Source organism: Ailuropoda melanoleuca, chromosome 2 (assembly GCF_002007445.2).
Source record: "Ailuropoda melanoleuca isolate Jingjing chromosome 2, ASM200744v2, whole genome shotgun sequence".
Classification (NCBI taxonomy): Eukaryota; Metazoa; Chordata; class Mammalia; order Carnivora; family Ursidae; genus Ailuropoda; species Ailuropoda melanoleuca.
This window is the reverse complement of record NC_048219.1, coordinates 188,566,382-188,589,317: the sequence shown is the minus strand read 5'-3', so window position 1 is coordinate 188,589,317 and position 22,936 is coordinate 188,566,382. Positions and strand designations below refer to the sequence as shown.

The following is a 22,936-nucleotide window of genomic DNA, read 5'->3' as shown; positions in this document are numbered from 1 at the left end:
TAATATAATTAATTCACAATAAATTGTTAACAGTTGAAAAATGGTCAGTATGGTTTCTCTTCCCCCAAATACTAATGTGTTAGCAGGGGGCATCCAAGGAGAAAACAACTTAGCTCAAAGAATAAATCTCTCATGGACTGGAAGTCCAACTGTGCAGAACTTGGGTCCTAGCCTGTTTTAGTTACTAACACTGACAACTGAATATTAACCATTCGGTGGGCACTGCCTGCGGAGATGTGGTAACCAGTAAGGCAAGCTACTGAATTCTTTGTCAAGAGCAACTAAAATGCAAAATCCACAAAGCCTTACAGTCAGAGATCACCCCTGCGGTCCCACATGCAACTAAAATTAAATCATGCGTGTGGGAAGCAGGGCATGCAGCAGGGACCCTAGTAGAGGGAGAAGGGAGAGCAGTAACATTCTTTTGGTATTCAGCTTGGAAACTCTAATGGCCAGTTGAAAAAAGGAACCAAGTCTATGTGTCTCTCTCTCCCATACCTGTAATGATTATGTTGCCTTTATAGTTGAAAGCATGAAAAGATCTCATCCGTGTGCCCTTCAAGAACCTGGAGGCACTGACCGGTCTGAACATCCCAGATTCTAGCTGTTTTGTCAGCACTGCCAGTCAGAAGGCGATTCCCTTGGGGATTGAAAGAAATCTACAAGAGAGAAAGGAAAACGACAGGTTTGTGTAATTTGATTCCTGACATATTTTTAATTGGCTAAAAGGGGACATGACTAAGCACCTGTCATCTTCCCAGCTTGGCATTTATTCTTACATAGAACAGTTCCTCCCTGAGGGGGGAAATTACAGGGACTAATACACGAAGATTCAAGTCTAGACAGAAAAGTATAACTGGCCACCCCATCCCCACCCCACATTCTAAGAATCAAGACCAAACCTCCCTTCTAATTCGGGTATTCCCAACCTAGCTTCTTTCCAAACACTCAAGATGCATACAAACAAATAGGCAGAGCCCTGGTGAGGATGAGAACACGAGTCCAGGTCCTTCAAACCCAAATCCCCATGTTGGGGCACCTGGGTGGCTCGATCAGTTAAGACTGCCTTTGGCTCACTCAGGTCATGATCCCAGCCAGGATCCTGGAATAGAGCAGGGAGTCAAGCCCCCTGCTCAGTGGGGAGCCTGCTTCTCCCTCTCCTCCCTGCTCATGCTCGCTCTCACTCTCTCTCTCAAATAAATGAATAAAATCTTTAAAAAAATATATATATATAATCCCTATAATCCAACTTTCTGTAATCAAAAGCATATAGATCCTCCTTCAATCTGTGAATGTCAGGGAGGGCTTTCATTCTACTGCCAAGCAAAGCACATTGTATAAATACGTCCTGAGTGCCTTCTATGTGCCGAGCACTGTCAAATGATGTCTGAGCGACTGTCAAAGGAAACAGTTCACTATTCCTTTGGGCGCCATGCTTACAACCCTCTCTAAATCATCATACATAAGACAATAATTTGGGTCACGTCCTCTATGACTGAAGGTTGGATGAATGCAAGGCTCAAGGGCATGGCTTTTTTTGTCCCTGTGTCCCTAGTACAATGCCTAGCACAGGGAAAGCTAAAATGCAATAATGGAGTGTGCGAACTCTTTATATTCACACATACACAAAAATACGTGCGTTTGTTAAGTGGACCGCATCATGCATGTCAATGGTGATCAGATCAGTCACTCAGCAACATGGCCTGGGCTCTCTTCCCAGACTTCCCTGTCTCCCTTCCTTCCAGGCCCTAGAGCCTCCTAGCCTATGGAAGAGATGTGCTCTGTGAGGTCTCAGAAACCAACTTTGAAGGGCAGGGGCTCCTGACCACCAGCAGCAGGTGCAGAGGAGGGAGGGGAAGGGGAGCACAGCAGGGGGTGGTTCCAGGGTCCAGGGGCAGCCTTCCCGGACCTGAAGCCATCAAACTGATCCTTTAAAAGCAACGAGCAAATCTTATCTCAAGGGCGAGACCAAGGAACTGGACTGAGCTGGGTGGGAGCTGAGAGTCACCAAGTCCTGGCCTTTCTGGAGCTTTTGGGGGACACAGCTAAACGTCAGATTACTGATTGGAAGGCCTGGCTCCGTGAATCAGCTTGTGGGAGGAGCTTAGCCAAAATCCTAAACTACAGCTTTGAAGTTTCAAAGTAGGTCATTTTAAGCTCTGTTAAGTGTTAAATATTTCCAAGAAATACTTTCTCAATTGCATCTAATTTACAAAACACTTGATACTTGCTGCACAGCATGTTTTTTGCATAATATATACTTGCGTGTCTGCTAGGACCAGGAAAGCACTTCATAAGTTTCTTAAAGAGCTTTAATAGGTATTTTCAGCTAACTCAATCTTTTGCTGATGGCTGAGGAAAATGCTGTTTTATACTTTTTAAGAGGTTTTAGGAAGCATTTATTATGCTAAGTTTGAGATCACACTTAAAAATATTGTTTTTAAGTAGCTGATTTCTAGAAAGAGTGAGATAATTGGACAAACCCTAGTGCCAACAGACCTATTTACACTAAGCATGCTATGTTTTTAAAACTAAATAAATTGCTCCAAATGAGAAAGCAACTCACCTTTGAAATTTCGCCTTCATGGCCTTCCAGTGTGGTAATGCATTTTCTTGTGGCCGCACTGAAGACCCTTGCTGTTCCTTTTTGAAAGAGTGGAAATGCATATAAATTCATCTGAAATACAGAACTTCGAGCCATGTGCCCTGAATTATGTAGCACCCATCCCTGTGACATAGAGGCTCTGTGCTGCTTGTCTTCTTGCCTGCGGTGAGAGCCATCACCTAAAACTGCAAATGAAATCTGGCGCCACTGCGGGAGAAGAGGGGGAACAGGTGCCTCCCTAGCCCCGAGCTGATCAGAAGAAATGATGGGTTCCGAGGTAGAAAAGGTGGGGAAAGAATCCAGAAAGAAAAAATATTTTAGTGGGAAAAGGGAAAGTCAAAACAAGTTTTGAGAGGCTGGTGATGAAATAAGCAGACAGACCGGCATCACACACCAAATAGGAGTCTAAGGTTACAGAAGGTTCGAGAGGCCTTCCTGAAAAGGAGCAACAGCCGCTACTCACTGGGCAAAGAACAGGCACCAGGGAAGCCTCTCTCCAGAAAGAGCTGGTAGAACGGTTTGTTCCCTGTTGTATCCCCAGGGTCCAGAAATGCAAAGCTCCCAGTAGACATTCAATAGTAGATGATGGATGGATGGAGAGTGGGTGGGTGGGTGGAAGGAAGGAAGAAGTGGTATATGTATTTCCTTAGAATTAAGGAATAGAGGAGTTAAATAAATGTAAAAGGAGAAGAACAGCAGTACTGAAATTGTAAAAAAAAAAAAAAGTTAAAATTTTTCTGGCCTGGTTGAGTAAAGGCTGCTCTGTTATTGCAATTACAAAATTACATAGAGGCAAAATTAACAACAATAGGGAATTTTGGTTACTTAATTTTCAATGACAAGAGCAAAACATCTTAGTAAATTTTTTACTTGCCCTTCTGACAATATCAACTTCAGGAAGAAGTAGATGAAAATTGCTATTTTACGATTAATATGACTAAAAATATAAAACTTGTTAGTAGGACATTTCAAAAGCCTTAAAATGACCAATGTGCTTTAAGAATGTATTAAGAGGGCACCTGGGTGCCTCAGTAGGTTAAGCGTCTTCCTTCAGCTCAGGTCATGATCCTGGGGTCCTAGGATCGAGCCCCACGTCGGGCTCCCTGCTCAGCGGGGACCTTGTTTCTCCCCCTCCCTCTGCCCCTACCCCTGCTCATGTTCTCTCTCTCAAATAAATAAAATCTTTTTTAAAATATGTGTTAATATTGGGGTCCCTGGGTGGTCCAGTCAGTTGAGCATCCAACTCTTGATTTTGGCTCAGGTCATGATCTCAGATCGTGAGATGGAACCCCATGTTGGGCTCCATGCTCAGCAGGGAGTCTGCTTGGGATTCTCTCCCTCTGCCCCTCCCCCCACATGCTCGCTCTCTTTCTGTCTCTCAAATAAATAAATGAATCTTTAAAAAAAAAAAAAGAATGTGTTAATACAACAAAAACAAATATCTTACATCCCGTAATTCTCCAAATTTCTCAAAAGCATTTTTAAACTTCAGAAAACACAGAAATAACATAGCCTGAAACAATATTTTTTAAAAGATAGAAATATGAATAAGTCACCAAAAAATAATTCAGCCTTGAGAGTAATTCCACTGAGGAAATAAAAGGTGATAAATGTGAAGAAACAGATGCAGCTCCACAGCTTCAACTAACCCTGTTGAATGGATCCAACTTTAAGAAGGGAATAAGGGGCAAGAACCAGAGTTAAGTATACAGGATTTCTCTAAACATCAAGACTTCGTAGAAGGCACAGAATGAGATGAGGTTTACAAAACACATCAAAAGGGAAAAAAAAAATTTTTTTTTAAAGTAGTGTCTAATTGTACAAGGAAAGAATGGAATCACTGCTAGCGGACAGAAGAGAGGACAGAGAAAACAGAAGAATCATTGACCTTGCAGTTAACTCTCATCCATCCCTCAGGATCCTGATCCCCAACCCTGCTTGTGTCTCCCTCCATAGTGCTGGCAATCTCCTAATATCTGACATCCTCTATATTCTAACATTCTATGGAAAACACATACATGGTATTCTTCATTGTCTCCCCCTCCAAAATATAGCTCCCCGAGGGAAGGGATTCCTCTCTCTTTTGTTCATTGATATATCCCCTGTTCCTAAAACAATTCCTGACACAAAGTAGGTTCCCTATTCTTGTTGAATGGATTTCTTTTGTATAAGTGAGAATGATATTTAAAATGAAAAGGGTAGATTAATTACAGTTGAGGGATGATTTTAAAAAGCCAAGCTCTGTGAGAAGATGAAAAAGTAAGTAGTTACTTTGAAACATAGAGTTCTCCAAATTCAGGGCGTTTATATTCCAGGATATAGAAAGAACTTTATGTATGATCAAAGGATCACCTTTGAAAAGTCCTAGGGAGTAAAAGAACAGCATGCAAATGTAATGTTGAAAAGGGAGACGAAGGTGGAATAAAGACTCTGTAATTAAAATGAATCACTGGCAAAATTCTACAACTGATTATAACACAAAGAATAGGTGACTACTTAGCAGTATGTTAGTCACAAGGAGCAAATCCAAGCAAACAAAGAACAAGTCATGTCTGAAAAAAGCATCCCATTTGGCTAGAATTTCTTAAATGGCCGTTAAGAAGTTTACATGGACATTGACGGAATTAGACGTAATGACACATCACGTGAGATTATCAAAGGTGTGACTTAGACACAGGGTAGGCTGATGTGTGCTGCCATGTGATGATATAATCATAGTACAGCATGATATGCATTCATGGGGAGGTCCCGCGGGTAGAATATACTGTCACAGGCGGTCATCACAGAGACGATGGAGACAGAGCGGAGCATGACGTGTGGTTGTCAAGGAGATGAAAGCACACAGCGTAGCATCATACATGACATCAAACAGATAATGGAGATGTTGTGTAGAGTCATCTGTGGACTACGGGAAGATGGCACATACCCAGTGTAGCAACATATGGGGTCACCAACAGATGGCACAGATAGATTGTAGCATCATGTAAGGCATGATGGATATGACATATACGGTATCATCACACACAGTCGTCCGGGAGATGAGGCCAAAGAGTGTAGCACTCCACAGAGTTATCAAGGAGATGACATAAACACAGTACAGCACATACAGCATATGTCCCTAGGACGTTGTCAAAGATGAATAATGGCACGCCATTATGTATTAATAGAAACATTCAGCAGTAATGATATACCATGACACATACTTAAAAGTTGATACAGAATGTGGCTTCATATGTTCTTGTCAAGGATATGACGCAGACATCTTGAAGCATCCTTCACTGTCATCAGGGAGCTTACCCATAGGACAGCATCATCCATGGCTATCAGGACAGGGGGACGTCACAGCGTAGCATCAGATAGAGCAGGTTAAAAGATGACACATAGTGTAGCATGATATGCGGTTATCAGAAAGATGATCTTAGCATAGACTCACATATGATTATCAGAGGCATGGCTCAGACATGTCACATCCTGGGATTTGCAAGGACAGAAGTCTTCAGGCAGAAGATGTAAACATGTTGTGTGTCATACATGGTGTTACGCACCAAGTTGTACCCCCACCAAACTCCTGTGTTGAATTCCTAACCCTGAGTACCTTACACGTTGACTTACTTGGAGATTGAGGCTTTAAAGAAGAAATAGGTTAACATGAAGTCATTAGAGTGGGCCCTCACCCAACATAGCCAGTGCCCTTATAAGAAGAAGAGATGAGGATACAGACACATGCAGAGGGAAGACCATGTGAAGACACAGGGAGAAAACTGCCACGTGCAGGCCTCAGAAGAAACCAAGCCTGCCAACACCTTGATCTCAAACTCGTAGCTTCCAGAATCATGAGAAAAGAAATTCCTGTTGTTCAAGTCGCTTAGTCTGTTGTACTGTTACGGCAAATGAATACAGTTATCCAGGAGATGATGCAGCCACCGGTATAGCATTACATGTGCTGGCCACAGACACACTGTAGCATCGTACCTGGTGGACCAGATGGCACAGACACTCACAGCATCACACATGATTGTCAGGAGACCACCCATAATAGAGCATCATACAGGATTATTAGAAAAATATGCACACATAGCATATAGTTTCCTCCGTTGTCAGAGACACGATGAGACGTAGTATAATTTCATACGTGGTTGTCAAGGAGATGACCCAGAATAGTGTAGCATCACTTTGGTTGTCAGGGAAATGATGCAAATATAGCACAGTGACATACATCATCAGGGAGATGACACATAGTGTAGTGTCACACGTGGTCATCAGAGTGATGACATAGACATAATTTGTGTCATATGTGGATATAATGGACTTGACACAGACATATTGTAATGTCATAGGTGCTTATCAGGAACATGAGACAGATCGATTTCAGCATAAAAAAAATAGGAAAATAACACAAAAATAATGTGTCATCATACTGTTTCCAAATGGCGAGACATGGTGTCGAGTCATACGTGATTATCATGGACATGACACAGAAGTCGTCTAGTCACATCGACTGCATCTCCTAGGGTTGTTAAAGGGATGAGCTGGTAATAGTAGATCATCACACATACTTGTCTGGGACATTTCACATAACATAGCATGGTTTTCTAGGATATGACGCATAAATTATGTGGCCTTGTGTGTGGGAATCGAGGAAACTCTCATAGTAGAGAGCATCATACGTGGTTTTCAAGAAGAGGACGTAGATGTTGTTGTGAAGAACATGACACAGACATAATATAACAGCATACGTGTTTTCAAGGAGATAACACAGAAGTAGCATAGCATCCTAATGATTGTCGGGGAGAGGATGTGGTTATCAGGATATGATACACGGTGTGGCATCATGAACGGCTGCCAGAGAGATGAGGCAATCAGAGCATAGCATCATAAATGGAGGTCAGTGAAGTGACACACTTTAACATCACATGACCTCATTAACTGTGAGCACAGACAGCACATCTGAGCCCACCGTGGAGATGACACCCACTATAACATCACACATAGCACTCAAGGAGGTGACATTAAAGGACTGCGGTAAGCAGACTTCAAAGATAGAATCCAGATATAATATGGAATCTTGTAGTTTCACAGATGAAGGGATCCAGACATAGCAGACCTTGAAGACGTGCTCGTCAAGGTGATGAGATAGAAATATTACAGCATCACACATAAATTTCTAGGAAGTGGTGAAGGTATGGTAGAGTATCATACATGCTTATAAAGGATTAGACGAAGATACAGTGTAGCATCGTACATGATTTTAAGGAGAATGACAAGGACTGTAAATTAGAACGCAGCAGGCAGGTCTATGACACAGACACAGTACAGCATCCTACATGGGCATTAGAGGGNAGGAAGTGGTGAAGGTATGGTAGAGTATCATACATGCTTATAAAGGATTAGACGAAGATACAGTGTAGCATCATACATGATTTTAAGGAGAATGACAAGGACTGTAAATTAGAACGCAGCAGGCAGGTCTACGACACAGACAGTACAGCATCCTACATGGGCATTAGAGGGCTAACACAGACTCAGCGCAGCTCCATACGTGACCATCAGGTGGACGACGCGGGGCAGCTTCAGGAAGAGGACACGCAGCATCCTACTCTACTATCGAGGACAGAACAGCATCGCACATGGTGGCGTGGCGTCATGAGACGACACAGACTTAGGACAGCATCACCTATGCGTGCCAAGGAGACGGGGTAGATGGAGCATCACGTGTGGTTGTCAAGGAGATGATGCAGACATAATATCACAGGCGGTTGTCATGGATATGACCTAATGACCTAATGACAGGGTGGCCAGCACACGACGCAGAAGTTGCGTAGCACCTCACATACTTGTCAGGAACACGAGGCTACCATGAAGATGACCTGTTGCTTACTATCATAAATTATCATCCCGGACATAGTGCATGCGTAGTGTACCAATACAGATGGGTGTCAATGAGATGATACAGACATCACACGGCATCATATGATGACCCAGAATATACCACGATATACAGTTATCAAGGCGATGTGAAGACCCAGTGTAACCTCAGGTGTGGTTGTCAAGGAGATGGCGCAGACATTGTAACCTGTGGTTGCCAAGAATATGATACCGACACAGTGTATTGACTGACATCACAGGGACGAGAAAGATGTAGTTTCTCTCACAGCTGGTCCTCGGGTAGACGATCTACCGCATACAATAAGACACGTTTATCCAACCAATTAAATGTACGAACAGATGACCTACCATCAGCTGAAGCAGTTGCAATAAGTTTTCCAGTGTAATCAAAACAGCTGTCTAGTATTTCGTCATCGTGGCCTGTTAGCGTTGCCACACATTTTCCATTTGTGGCATCCCACAGCTACAATAAAAAAAGAAGGTGACTATGACTTCCCATCCGAAGTGCAAAAATTGGAAGAAGTAGTCTTTATGACATGCTTACGGCTAGCTGAGTAACTGCACAAGACTGTGTGTATCATGTTCACAGGTTCCGTTAAGTTTACCTGGATTCATGACAAGAGACCACAGCCAGCCATAACACAAGGCACACTTTGGACAAAGAGAAGACCAGAGACAGACATTTAGAACGGGTACTGCAAATCTGCCACTATATTAGGAAAAATCTCAAAGTACATGCTTCACTGATTGGAGTGGAAATGTCCCCTTTTCATAAGAAGGTCATCGAATGATAAGGAGCTTGATCTGAAACTAGAATGCCAGAGAGTGAAAAGTGCATTAAGGTTATAATACATCGGGTATGTAATCAAATATTAATTCCAGAGCATAAGCTCTTAGCAACAGAAATTTAGAGGCAGGGAGACATTGTGTTGAGCCTCCTTGAGATTCACTCTAATCAAAGTTTAACAAATGAACAGGAAGACATTAAAGAAAAATAAAATGCCTTTTAAAAAAGATCTTGTAATAGATTTGATTCAACTAACATGGTTTTACTCTTATCATCATTCCTTTAAACTTGGGGGATCAGAAACTTAACATTTAAAAATACCAATTATTTATAAATTAACATCTTAATTTTACAGCACCTTTGAAATGTGGTAATGTTGCAATGAATATCTGACACAGTAAGAAGTGCACAAAGGAGAACTGTAAAGCAAAGATGTTTCTTGAGCTCACCATGCAGGTTTTGTCCATAGAGCCAGTTAATATCAGAGAGCAATCCCAGTTGAATAAAGCACTGCTAATCTCCGCACAATGCCCAATTAAGGTATGCACCTTCCTACAAAATGGAAAGGATTCACATTGGTGAAAGGATATGTGTACAAACAATGATGTCAAGTCTATTGGTGTGAGAGTCAAACTTTCGGTTTTTACAAAATAATATCTTTGATGACAAAACAATGATGGTTCTAGTATAGCATAAAAACAGTCAACGAGGCTACTAATTTCATTTCTGCAAAAATATATTTACATTTGAAGCACTCAAAAATAACAGTACTTAAGACTTCAGTAAGCCATGGGTAAAAATAATACAGTTGGTCTGAAATTCTGGAAGTATTCTGACACCAGATCAGTGGACCCCTTGGTAGTTCAGAAACTGCCCACCAAATGTCTGAAAGGCCCTTCCTCCTCCCTCATTTCTTGGTGTATCCACCTTGACCTGCTACCCCTGGTCATTAGCCCCTCTATCAAGATGCAGGCAAGTCCAAGGTAGAGCTTTCCAATGCAAATAGTCTAATTTAGTTAACTTCTTAGCAACTAGAACCCAAAATAATTAGGAAGGAAATTGAAGTTGTTGGACTAAATTAAATTTGGAAAATTAGCCATGATTTTATTTACTCATGATATCCATGCCTGCCACAATGACAAGCCATTGAAATTTGATTACACAGTACACGGAACAAATAATAACCACACACCCAGGCTATTGTTAACATTTTCCTTTTATGTTCCAGTGTGGCATTATTTGCTCAGAATTCCAAGAAAGCATACATTTTTTTCTGTATCAGAAATATCATTAAATAATGAATTAATTCATTATTAATTCATTAGTTTCATCCTATTCCTAGAGTCCAAAGCATAGTTTAAATAGATATGAGAGTAAACTAACGAACAGCAAAGACGATCATCTTACGCTGATCCAGATTTAAAAATCCTTAAAGACAGAGAATACCTTCCAGTGTCAGCTTCCCACACTGCCACAGTATGGTCAAAAGACCCCGTGATGATTCTGGTTCCCGAGGTGTTAAAGGACAAAGAGATGATTTCAGCTGAATGTCCCTAGAAAGAGAGTGGATATCATCATGCATTACCTGCAGGAAAACAATCTCAACAAATGCACAATGTCATAGTTTAAAAGAAAATGCCAGAAAACACAAAACTCTATAGCGAGAAAACGTGGTTGGCTGGAGGGTGGGAATAGGGAGAGACTGCAAATGAGCACAGGTATCTTTGGGGGGAAATTCTGAAAACCAGAGTTTGGTGAAGGTTGCACAATTCTGTATATTTACTAAAAGTTGACTTATACACTTAAATCAAGTCCATTTAACTTAGTAAAACTAAGGAAAGCTGGGTTTTGTTTGTTTTAATGGACAGGAAGAAGACATGATTTGGGAAAACAGAGGGCTTCTTTCACATTGTCTTGAAAACACTTTTAAAAAGTCTAAAGAAAAAAGAAAGAAGAAAAGAAAAGAAAGGAAAGAAAGAAAAGAAAGGGGGTGGAAAAANGGGGGGGGAAAAAAAAAAAAAAAAAAAAAAAAAAAAAAAAAAAGGCTGGGGCACCTGGGTGGTTTGATCAGTTAAGGTTACACGTCTGACTCTTGGTTTTGGCTCAGGTCATGGTCTCAGGGTCCTGAAATCCAGCCCTCCTTAGGGTTCCCGGCTCAGCAGGGAGTCTGCTTGTCACCCTCTCTCTTCCTCTCTCTGACCCTCCCTCTTCTTGCTTTCTCTCTGTCTCCCTCTCACTCTAAAATAAATAAATAAATCTTTAAAAAAAGAAAGGCTCTATGCTTTTTGGGTTAACAGTAGGTGATAGGTAACCTTGTGAAATAAAGTTAATAACTTAAAAAAGGATATTCTTATGATGATTTTTTTAAAGATTTTATTTATTTGAGAGAGAGAGAGAGAAAGCAAGAGTGGGGTGGGGAGGGACAAAGAGAAAGGGAGAAGCAGGCTCCCTGCTGTGCAGGGAGTCCAACACACCGGGCTCGATCCCAAGACCCTGAAATCATGACCTGAGCCAAAGGCAGTCACTTAAATGACCGAGCCACACAGGCGCCCCTCTTATGATGATTTAACATAAAAGAGGTTAATAAATATCTGGCCTTTGGCCTGACTGTCACTTAGTCACTGTCTAACATTGAGACAACAGGAAGTAGCCCCTTTCTACAGCAGACCCTGCATGCTGTATACCCCTTGTCTCCCTAATTATTTTGGCAAATGAACATAGTTTTTTCAAGAGTGAAAAAGTTCATTTACAAATCAAATTACTGGTTGATTCCAAATGGCAAACATTAAATGTAGCCGAACATGAAAATTCCAGACACAAAGATGAATGTGTTGTCTGGTGCAGACAGGTGCAGGTGTTAGGCATCGGTCTGAAAGAGGAGGTAGGGCAGAGGCAGAGACCCATAGAGATGATGAGAATAAAGATCAAAAGAATATACTTACATTAATGTTGGCACTCTGAATTCAGAAAATCCCTTGGTGTTGGTTAAAAAAGAGTGTTTTTACTCTCTCTAGCCCATTTTTTAACTTTCTTGGAAAAAGCTGTCCTAGGAAAGGGGGTCCTAATTTGAAATCCATTTATAATTTGAAAGGATAAGTATTGGATTTCCCACCCAGCTGCTCCCACTGATTGGCACAGAGAATCACCCTGTGTACGGTAGTTTGGGCTGGGGTGGAGGAAGCAAAGGAAACAGGTGGGAGGAAGGTGCTGGGCTCGTGGTGGTGACAGAGGCCCCCGTGGAGACACACCACCAGCTCTTGCTCTCTGGGCAGTGCCCTTTGGCCTTTCTCCTCCTGCCTTGTCATTTCAGTCTTCGTAATACAGGAGGCTTCTGAGACCAGGGGGTAGTGGAGGACGGTGTGAACAGTTGTCGTTTTAAGGACTCTTCTGGCAAGTGTCTCCAGTTCTGCCTCTTCCAGAAAGTGCCATCCTCCACCTATTCGGCTTTAAGCCAGATAGATGGCGCTAGGTTTCAAGCTATTGTTGGTATGGCTTACAGACGGAAGCTAGTCAAAATAAAAAAAGCCAAGGAGGGCACGTATTGCATGGTGCACTGGGTGTTATACGCAACTAATGAATCAACAAACTTTACATCAGAAACCAGGGATGTACTGTATGGTGACTAACATAATATAATAAAAAAAATAAAATAAAATAAAAGAATCCTTTCTCAAAAAAAAATAAAAATAAAAATAAAAATAAAAAAAGCCCATGTGGCCTCCCCAGCATCACAATCAGTGTCTTTGGGAATAGCCAGCAAACCAAATGGGACAACACTTTTCACTACAGCCTGAAAACCAATAGCTCAAAAATACCCTCTGACCTAGAGCTCATTTTGTAATAAGAATATGAATAAGAACAAAGTCAAGTAATAGGCTCATACTCGGCAATGGCTGAGGAAAATGCACAACTCTCGAAGCTGGTGACATGATGCACGTACCCTTAAAGTGAACACTTCCTCTCCATTCTGAATGTCCCACAGTTTGGCTGTTGTGTCCATGCTCCCAGTAGCCACCAGCGTGCTTTGAGGATTGAATGATAAACACACCTGAATTACAGGAAATGGAAGAGATTTTAGAAAGATAGAATTTTGAATTGTGAATTTTGTATAGAAAAGCTTCAAGATGAACCACCTTAGTTTCAGCCTAATTCTCTGTAAAACACGCCGTGAGATGCCGGGTGGCGTATGGGTGGCCTGCTTTCTGCAGGTTGAATCTTGAAGAAGAGACTGCTTTGCTCTCAGGTTGGCAGGGGCACTGGCACGCCTCGCCACCTCCAGACCACAGAAGAACAAAAATACAAGCAAACCCATCTCCTTAGAGCTTCACGCTCTCTGGCTCCCACCTTCCTTGTTAACGTCACAGTCCTTTCCAGTCTGCCCCCTCACCTGCCAACGACTTTGGCTATTGGCTCACGGTCTCAATTCCAAGTCCTCGGTGGCCTTCATGTGAGCCATCAATCCAGGAGCCCAGACCCATGACCCCGCACTCCCTTTCATAATCACTCCTGTGGCCACAACCTGGACCTCAAGGTCACTTTTTCTAGAAAATTCACTACCGATACATCCATCTCTCAGGACAATTTCCCAAAGCCTCCACTTTCTTCCTTACCAAGCCACCCCCAGGATATCTTCCATCTCATTGAGACCTCTGCCTCTTGCTGCCCCCCCTCCATTCAACTGACACCCCGGAAGCATCATTCCTGCCAGCACCCCAGTACCTTCACTCCTTGTCTTTCCCCAGCACCATCCATAAGACTCCTAACAACTGTATCAAGCTGGCATTTCACCCACTCAGTGGCCCTCCGCCATCACTCAGCTTGAGAAAACCACCTGGCAGATTACAGGTGCTGCTCATTCGTGCCTTCTGTCCTCAGCTGCGTCCTCAGCACCATTGTCTCCCTACTGGAAGGTGCCTCTGGCTCCGTACTTTCTCCCTTCCCCCACTGTTGTCCCCAGTGTGTCCTCATCCCTCCCCCACAGATAACCTGGCCTCCTCCTACTTCCCTGAGAAAACTCATCTATGGGGGGACCTCCCTCACCTGTCCCGCACTTCCTTTCCCTTTGTTGTCAGGTGCAGAGGGATCCCTACACCCTTCTGAGACACCCTCTTCCCTGCAATCCTAGGAGAGACGTGCCCACTAATTTTTCCCTCCGTCTAGACTGGATGTCCCCCAGTAGCCTATAAACAGGCTTGAGCTCTTCCCACGTAAAGATAAACCCTCCCTTGACTCTAGGTACCCCTTTTTTTAGCTGCCTTTTTTTTTTCCTTTCACAACCAAATTCCTTGAAAAAATCATGTACCATCACCACTGCCTGCCCATCCCCCACTACTTCAACTCCCCTGGAACCACTCTGGTTAAATGATCTGAAGGCTCTGCGGGTCACCCCATTAAGCTCCCTGACGCCTGCAGTGTTGACTCCTTTGTTCTCTATATTTCCTTCCTTCTTAATGTTTTGACAGTGCTCTGCTTTTCTTCTTTTACCTCCTACCTCTTTTTTTTTTTTTTAATCTTTTGGAGGATTCTTCTCTTCTCCAGCTCCTCAAAATGCCATCACACTTCTCCCCGTGCTGACCCTCTTCCTTTCAGAAATTGCGATTCTCAGTGGTTCCCACGACAAACCCTGATGCCGGTGACTCACACACCCATATCTCCTTCCCGACCTTGTACTCAGTTCAGCCCCAACGGGCCTCTGTGTGGACATCACACAGGGAGCTTGGATCAATCTAAGACGCCCAAGTCATATGACCACAAACCTGCTTGTCCTTTTAGATAAAGAACTGGCGAATGGTCCTGCCATTGTTTGAAGTCAGGGAATGACCCTGGGGCCCCTCTTCTCCTTCACGCCTCACATCTGCCTGGTAACCCAGTCCTCCTCCTCCCCTCCAGCCTCTCTCGCATTCTCTTCACCTGCCTCATGACAGGCCTCCGTTGTCTTTGCTTGGACTGCAACGAGACAACCAGCTGGCCCCTACTTCTGATGCCACAAGAAGGATCTTCCCAAAGAGTAAAAATGATCATGCTATCTCCCACCTAAAAAATCTCAACAGTGAGGCGTTATCCACAGGAAAAAGTCCAAATTCCTTAGCACAGCATATGAATCACTCCTCTGGCCTTGCCAGCCTCCCGCACTCCAATCACACTCACCGTGTGATACGGCTTTGAACGGGTGCAGGTGCACAAGACATGGTGCCTTTACCCCAGGCAGTGGGGCAGCACCAGACACCCTTGGCCAGCACTTCTGACCACAGGCAGCAGGCAGCTCCCCCCCCCACCAGTGTGTTGACCTATCGTGTGCATGTCATCACAGGGGAAGGTTGGCAAGTGCTGCTCCGGCCACACGGAGCCCTCTGAGTCTGCAAGTACCCACCACTGTTGCAAGACTCCCCGGCCCTTGGCCAGTGCAGCTTCCGCTGCCCGGACAACGTGCTACCTCTCTGCACAGCCTTTCCTTAACACCCAACCCACCCCGCAGGGTGCGCCCCTCTATAACGGCACTAACCCCCCCCCCAACTGCTAGCACAGCTACAACGCATGTCTGAACTTATTGATGCCTCTATTCCGTCCACTGAGCTACAAAATCCCTGCAGGACAAGAACCACGTGCAATTCTATTTGGTACATCAAGCACACAGGCCAGGGCTCGACACACAGTCAATGTTTAGTAAATATTTATTGGATTGATGTTGTTGACCATGAAAAATGTCAAAGTCTTCCTCGGAACTATATATAAAGAGAACTTTCAATATTCCAAGGGAGTACGAGAATGAGGATAACGTCTTTCTTATGACTTCGGACAAGTTGCTTACTCTCTGCCTTGGTGTCTTCAACTGTAAAATGGGGAAAGATCTAGCTCTTAGGGTTGTGATGAGGTGCCACTAAGCTAATACATGTGAAGGGCTTATATATTAGCACAAAATTGTCTTTTGTGCATATTGAGTGCCATTTAATGGGTTGGTTATAATTTTGCACTGCAATATCCTCCAGTGTCTGGAAAATATTAAACATAGCATGAGCCCTTATTGGATGAATACACCATGAATCCAAAGGATAAATATAAATAAATTTTACTCCTAAAATAAGCAGGCTGTTTATTTTTAAAAGCTATCATTTGTCCCATAGGGTGCCAATTATCTCACTAATTGTTATAAAATGTAACACAGAACTGGCCAAGGGCAAGGTCTTCCCAATAGCAAAAGCTATTTAGAGCATCAAACTATTTATGCAAATTTTGGTTCTAATGATATCCAGAAAACGACCAGCCTAAATATTTCACATGATATAAAAAAGTTACTTTAAAAGCTATTTTAAGAATTTTATCAACCCTCATCAAGTCAGTCCTTTAAAAGTAAGTCACTGAAAAAGAAAAAGTGAGGGTGGATATTGTACTCAAATGTTTATCATATTACACATCTTCTTAATCAATGTAGGATATGGGTCTTTGGCAACTGCAAGATATAAAAACTCAGTTTATAAATTACGTGAATGCTTCCATATAAAACACATACAAACTAAAAATACCGGTTACAATTATAAAATTGATCATAAAGGGAGAATCACTACTTGTATAATGGACCACCAAAAAGAAATAACAATAACATGTTGATGTAGGTCCATCGATTGCAACAAATGTACAGGTTTGGTGGGGGATGTTGCTAACGGGACATGCTTGGGGCAGAGCAGGGAGTAAATGGGAAATCACTATACATTCCACTCAGTTTTGCTATGAATCTAAAATTGCTGTAAAAAATAAAGTCTAATTAAAAAGAGAGAAAGAGAAAAGGAAGGAAGGAAGGAAGGAAGGAAGGAAGGAAGGAAGGAAGGAAGGAAGGAAGGAAAGAAAGAAAGAAAGAAAGAAAGAAAGAAAGAAAGAAAGAAAGAAAGAAAGAAAAAAAGAAAGAAAGAAAGAAAGAAAGAAAAAGAAAGAAAAACATAAAATTATAATGAAATAAATATACTCACTATTTCTGCTGTATGACCCCTAAAGGTATGGTAACATTTTCCCGTTTCTACACTCCATAGCTTACAAGTCTTATCGAAGGACCCAGTGGCAATTTTGTCACTAAGATTTAAAAAAAAATGTGGATTTTGAAAACAAATTCAAGCACAGTATATGATACACTGAATTAAGACAACAGATATTAATACCTGGGTCTACTACTCAGGACTTGACTTTGTTTTAAAACAATAAGCAAACTGACATTTGTTTCAGTGGACAACAAAATTAAGGTCTAATTTTTCAATAGTATCAATTTTAGTGTTTAATTTTAAATATTTTACATTAAAGGCATACATTTATGCCTGGGATTACAATAAGTTTTTAAATTAGCACATTGAATATGGCACAAAATTTAGTTTAGAAAATTCTTACCAAATGGAAATGAATAATGTATGAGTTGCAGGGACACAGACAAATTCTATTAGCAGGTCTGCTGACAAGGATAATGTTGAATTTAAAAGAAGAAGAATGAAAAGATATAAATCCAATTTACCATATGGCTACATAAGGTTTTGAGAACTTAGTGTCTTCTTGGAAAAATAATGCCAATATTACTCTAACTGTAAGGTCTGTGAACAAGAGGAAAGGTCTAGAGTGGAAATATGGTGAAGACCAGTCCCTTTCAAACAAGAGGCTTCCCGTGTATACTGTGGGTCAGGGTCACTGTCAACACTCAATAGGTAAGAGTAGGTTGGCCTGTTTAACCTTTGATCATGGAACTAAATCTTTTCCTTTACCACTGACCCCCTTTTATAGCAAGTCATCAATTACAGTTCGAGTTCATTGTTCAAAAGCGTGAGGGGTCTTAAGACCCAAAATACATTTCCTAAAGCGAATTTTATGTGCTTGGCACAGCTGCAGAATTTATATTTTCTCCAAAATAACACTGACGCTCTGCATCTCTCCTTTGTTCTCAGGCCACCCACGGTGTTTCTGTGGTCTCTGATACTAAAGGGAGTGGGGTCCTTCCTGTCCATGCTCCAGGGGCAGTTTGTTCTGGAGAATACCTGCCCACCCTCCTAGAGCTTCCTAACACTCAAAGCTAGCTGTCAACTCAAAGTCTACACTGGCTCTCTCTCCATCCAGTCTAGGCATTCCTCATCAGCTGCTGATGTCCGCCAACCTCTGCTCAGACATGCCGAGAGCCCTGTGTGCTATCTACGCCTTCCCTCCACTTCCCATCCCTCCTGCCCCTCAAACATACTGTCTCAATTTGCTGCTGTCTCTCGATTAATTCCTGTTCGATCATACACTGCTCTTTATATCCATATGCCACCACATGATAAAAGATAATACTGATTACATATTTTTTTAGAATTACTTTATTGAACCAATGCTTACTCCTGACCTAATGTATAGAACACATAAACACTAAACTGGCTGAAGTTCATCTCTCTCCCCCGCCCCCCACCCCGCCTTTTCCCTATTTCTCCCTCTTCTCTCTCTCTTTCTCTCTCACTCACACATATTCCCTCTCATTCTTTTGTGGCTACCTTGAACTCATTCTGCTGAAACCCCAATGCCCCAAAAATGCCATAGAAAATGCTGCTTTAATCCATACATAAATCATCGGACTATGTAATTGGACGAGTTCTTCATCAGGGGGTCTTGGTAGAATCCAATAGAAGGGCCAAAAGATCAAGCGTTCGTTCTCTACCTCTCTATCCTCAAAAAACTTTGTTCTCAGATAGGCATGCAAAAATATCATATCTTTTAAGTAGACTTTATAGGATGTAGTATTATAAAGAATATACTTTTAGAGTCCTTTAAATAACATTGCAATTAAAGTAGAAATTATGCTAGAAGTAAAACATTATCATTTATAATTTCAATAAAATCTTTCTCTCCCACAGGTTGGTGCAATAAGGTATTATAAAATTATCATTGTCTACCATGTAAAACTGCATACATCACGGTTAAGTTTTCGGTAATGCAACTAGAATATTTAATCATTTTAATGTACCAATTAAGTCTGACTGTACCACCACAATTACTGTGTTTTAAAAGTGTGTTACATTTTAAAGAGATGTAATGACATTAGCAACCTACATATTGAGTTTTTAATATTTATGGTATAGAATTTTGACTCTAAGTGCATCAAATCTTTATAAAAATTCCCTTTATTGCACCTGCCACTATCCCACACTGCTTTCATCATCTCCTGAATCTATCACTTTCTTTGCCTCCAACTAATCTCCTTGCCTCCTGTTTCATCCCACTCCAAACCCCCCGGGCTCCTTGTCTCTGCAGGAACAGCCCTCCGAAAATAGCACTTTCATTGAGTCCCTCCTTTGTTCACAAAGCTTTCATCACAACTCGGTCCTCCAGAACGGAGTTCGAACTCACAGAAGGCTCTGATCTCGCTCGCTTTGTTTCTCACAGGGAAAGGTCCACTAGAGAGCCGGGGGCGCTGAGCAAGCCCAATGAAGTCCCACCTAACCTCCGGAACGACAGGGTGCCCTCCCCCAGGATGTCCCTCTTCCCTCTGTCTTCTACCTTCCACGCTTCTTCGTGAATCTCTACCAGGAGAAATCACGTGGATCTTTCTCCTCTTAACTTTGAAACCATTTGCTGTTGTGTTCTAGTCATCAAAGCACCTATATTTATTGAAACAGCTTGGCCAATGGAAAAAGTCAAAGTGAACCATCAAGAAAAAAGACACACATTAAATTTTTTACTCAAATACGCGAGGTCAAGGCCTTTTCTTTGGCTAACCAGAGCTCATTATTTGTCTTCCAGAAATCATCCAACCTCTACAACTCCCAATTATTTTCTTAAAAATGGAACGAGAACATGAACATACTTGCAGAACCATCTGAATACAAAGGCTTCTAAGTGTTTCGATGTTTTCTCTAATTTTTACGTTGATCACATCTACAACTTCATTTACTAGTAATTTTTTTGAAAGGTTTGCCTTACCTATGTTTTCACAAAAAAACAACAGCTTTATTTTCATACTCATATTTCATTAGTTTAAGCAACACTCAATTAAATTCCATAACTATAGTTGAAAACACAGCCAATGTAATCAGCCTGATGGACAAACACAACTAAATCTTGGTAGGTTTACGCCTAACCGGTGGGACTAGAAGCGGGGCATACCAGTGGTATGCGGGGCATAACCAGCAACTGGAACTACAAGTGGCCCAGTTGCTGCAAGCAGTCAGGGAGCAGAAGGATAGCTAGAGAACTAACTTAATCTGCTGAATCATTTAACTACAGGGTGGTTGAAAAATGAGATTATACTTCGTACCATTATGTAGCATGTTACTATACACTTTTTTTCCTGCTCAAGACTGTAAATGAACTTCTAAATGAGGTAAACCACATTACGTGGGTATACCACAGTCCCTCCCAAGTGAAGGGACTCAGCTCTGCTTGAACTTGGACTCTCGCTCTCCTCTTTAGTACTGTGTGATCCCGGGAAGGGTACTTGAACTTTATGTACTTCATATGAGAACAGTAATACCTGTCCCAAAACTCCTTTAAGCATTGGAGAATGTTTTTAGAAGGCTTCCGAAGCACACATCAGGCACTTGACAAATGTTAGTTCTCTTTTTCCTTTCCTCCCCCAATAAATGGAGGGAAAGAAGAATAAACAAATTAATGGATTAATAAAGAATAAGTGAATGAGTGCATGTCTCTGTACCCGTACGGATTGTTGAATGCTATGGCATAGACCACATTCCTGTGGCCTTCCAGGGTGTGAAGCTCCTCTCCAGATGCGGTGTCCCAGACTTTACACGTCCGATCATAGCTCCCTGTGATAAAGCTAACACAAGGAATATACATGCATCACAAAGTGACAATAGCAATGTGTTAATAAAAACCTCATTTTTTTTTTACCTGCAAGACTGTAAGCCCATTTATCTTCCTTTTTACAATGGAAATTGTGGATATAAAACAGTTAAATTGGAAACAATATCTAAATCCTTTGATTAGAAATTTTCCAATTTATCCTTAACCCAAAAAGTAGTCACTAAATAAAGTAATACTGCCAATAATAAGTCTTATGATATAAATAATTAATAATTAAAGCATTAATCAGTAACATTTGCTGAAACTCTATCGTATCTCGAAAAACAGCATCATTCTTCCCATTGGTCAGACCATAAAATCTTAACACCATCTTTGATTCCTCTCTTTCCCTCACATCCCACACACAATCTATTAGTAAATTCTGTTAGCCCAATATCAAAACACACCCCTAGGGTGCCACTTCTCACAACGCTCCATTGCCTCCATCTCTTGCCTCAACAAATGAAACCATCTTCTAATGGGTCTTGGCTCACACAAGGTCCTTACAGGTCTATTTTCCACACTGAAACTGGAGTAATTTTTTTTTTTTAACATTCTTTAGATGGCTTCCTAGCAATCTAGAGAAAGATCCAAACTTCTGCTCATGGCCCACAAGGCCAGCAGCACTGGCTGTCTCTGGGACTTCAGCTTTTCCCCAAAGCACACCCTGAACCACCACACTGACCTCTTTGCTAGTCTCTGAAGAACTAGTTTTTGATTTTCCTTTTACTACATGCTAGTTCTTCCATCCATCTGGTTTACCCCCATCGTCCCCAGGACCTGGAACATGACTGGCACACTAGCAAGTGGAACATTTGCTTAAGATTCGCGATCCTCTTACGTGACTATCCTACTACAGGAATAATTAGCATGTTGGCCTCTTAAATTTTAAAGAAAAATAATAGTATCTTAGTTATTCCTTAAATATTACATTCGGAAAGATACTTCCTCAACACAGAAAAAAATGCACAAAATTAGATAGCCAGTCTCTATGTCAAGTGGTAATGATAAAAGTTGAACACAAATCCTGAAACCAAAACTCAAATAAATGAAAGGGTTGACAAGGCAGTGTATCTTTGATTCTTCTCTTCTCTTGGCATTTCCTCTGAGCTTCCTCAGGGATGTAAACTGGTACAGTCGTGATGGAAAACAGGATGGTGGTTCCAAAAAAAAAAATTAAAAACAGAACTACCATATGATCCAGCAATCTCACTTCTGGGTACATATCCAAAAAATGAAATCAGAATCTCATAGAGTTCTCTGCACTCCCGTGTTCTTTGGAGCACTGATCAAAGCAGCCAAGATATGGAAACAACATACATGTCCATCAAAGAATGAATGGAATATTAGTCACCCATGAGAAAGAAGAAAATGCTGCCATTTGCAACAACGTGGATGAACTTGGAAGAGTCTACGCTAAGTGAAATAAGCCAGACACAGAAAGACAAATATTGTCTAATCTCACTTGTATGTGGAATCTAAAAAGAAAAAAAAAGTCAAATTCATAGAAGGAGAGAGTAGAACAGTAGTCACGAGGGGCAGGGGGAGAAATGGAGAGACGTTGGTCAAAGAGCATAACGTTTCAGTTGTGTGGGATGAGTAAGTCTAGAGATACGATGTGCAGGCATGATGACTGTAGTTAATAATACCGAACTAAATACTGGAAATATGCTGAAAGAATACATTTCAAGTGCTTTCTTCACACAAAAAAGTGGTAACTGTGAGGAGATAATGTGTTAATTAGCTCAACTTTAACAATTACTTTACTGTGTATACGTATGTCAAATCATGTCACCTTAAATATATACAAGTTTAATTTAAAAAAAGGAATTTTTACTCCATGTTGTTAAAAATTAGAAATA

The 22,936-nt window shown here is 41.6% G+C and overlaps 1 protein-coding gene across 1 annotated transcript in view; it reads right to left on the bottom strand.

Annotated features, from left to right (window-relative positions):
• Window positions 1-518: 518 nt before the first annotated feature.
• The window catches only part of DAW1 (dynein assembly factor with WD repeats 1), a 36,028-nt gene continuing 13,610 nt past the window's right edge, over window positions 519-22,936 (bottom strand). Inside the window, exons 5-12 of the mRNA XM_034644574.1 lie at window positions 20,926-21,048; window positions 17,240-17,339; window positions 13,219-13,326; window positions 10,725-10,831; window positions 9,728-9,830; window positions 8,840-8,954; window positions 2,567-2,643; window positions 519-659 (exon numbers count right to left, since the gene is read on the bottom strand). Of these exons, the coding sequence (XP_034500465.1) occupies window positions 519-659; window positions 2,567-2,643; window positions 8,840-8,954; window positions 9,728-9,830; window positions 10,725-10,831; window positions 13,219-13,326; window positions 17,240-17,339; window positions 20,926-21,048 (874 nt within the window). The remainder of the gene's footprint in view (window positions 660-2,566; window positions 2,644-8,839; window positions 8,955-9,727; window positions 9,831-10,724; window positions 10,832-13,218; window positions 13,327-17,239; window positions 17,340-20,925; window positions 21,049-22,936) is intronic.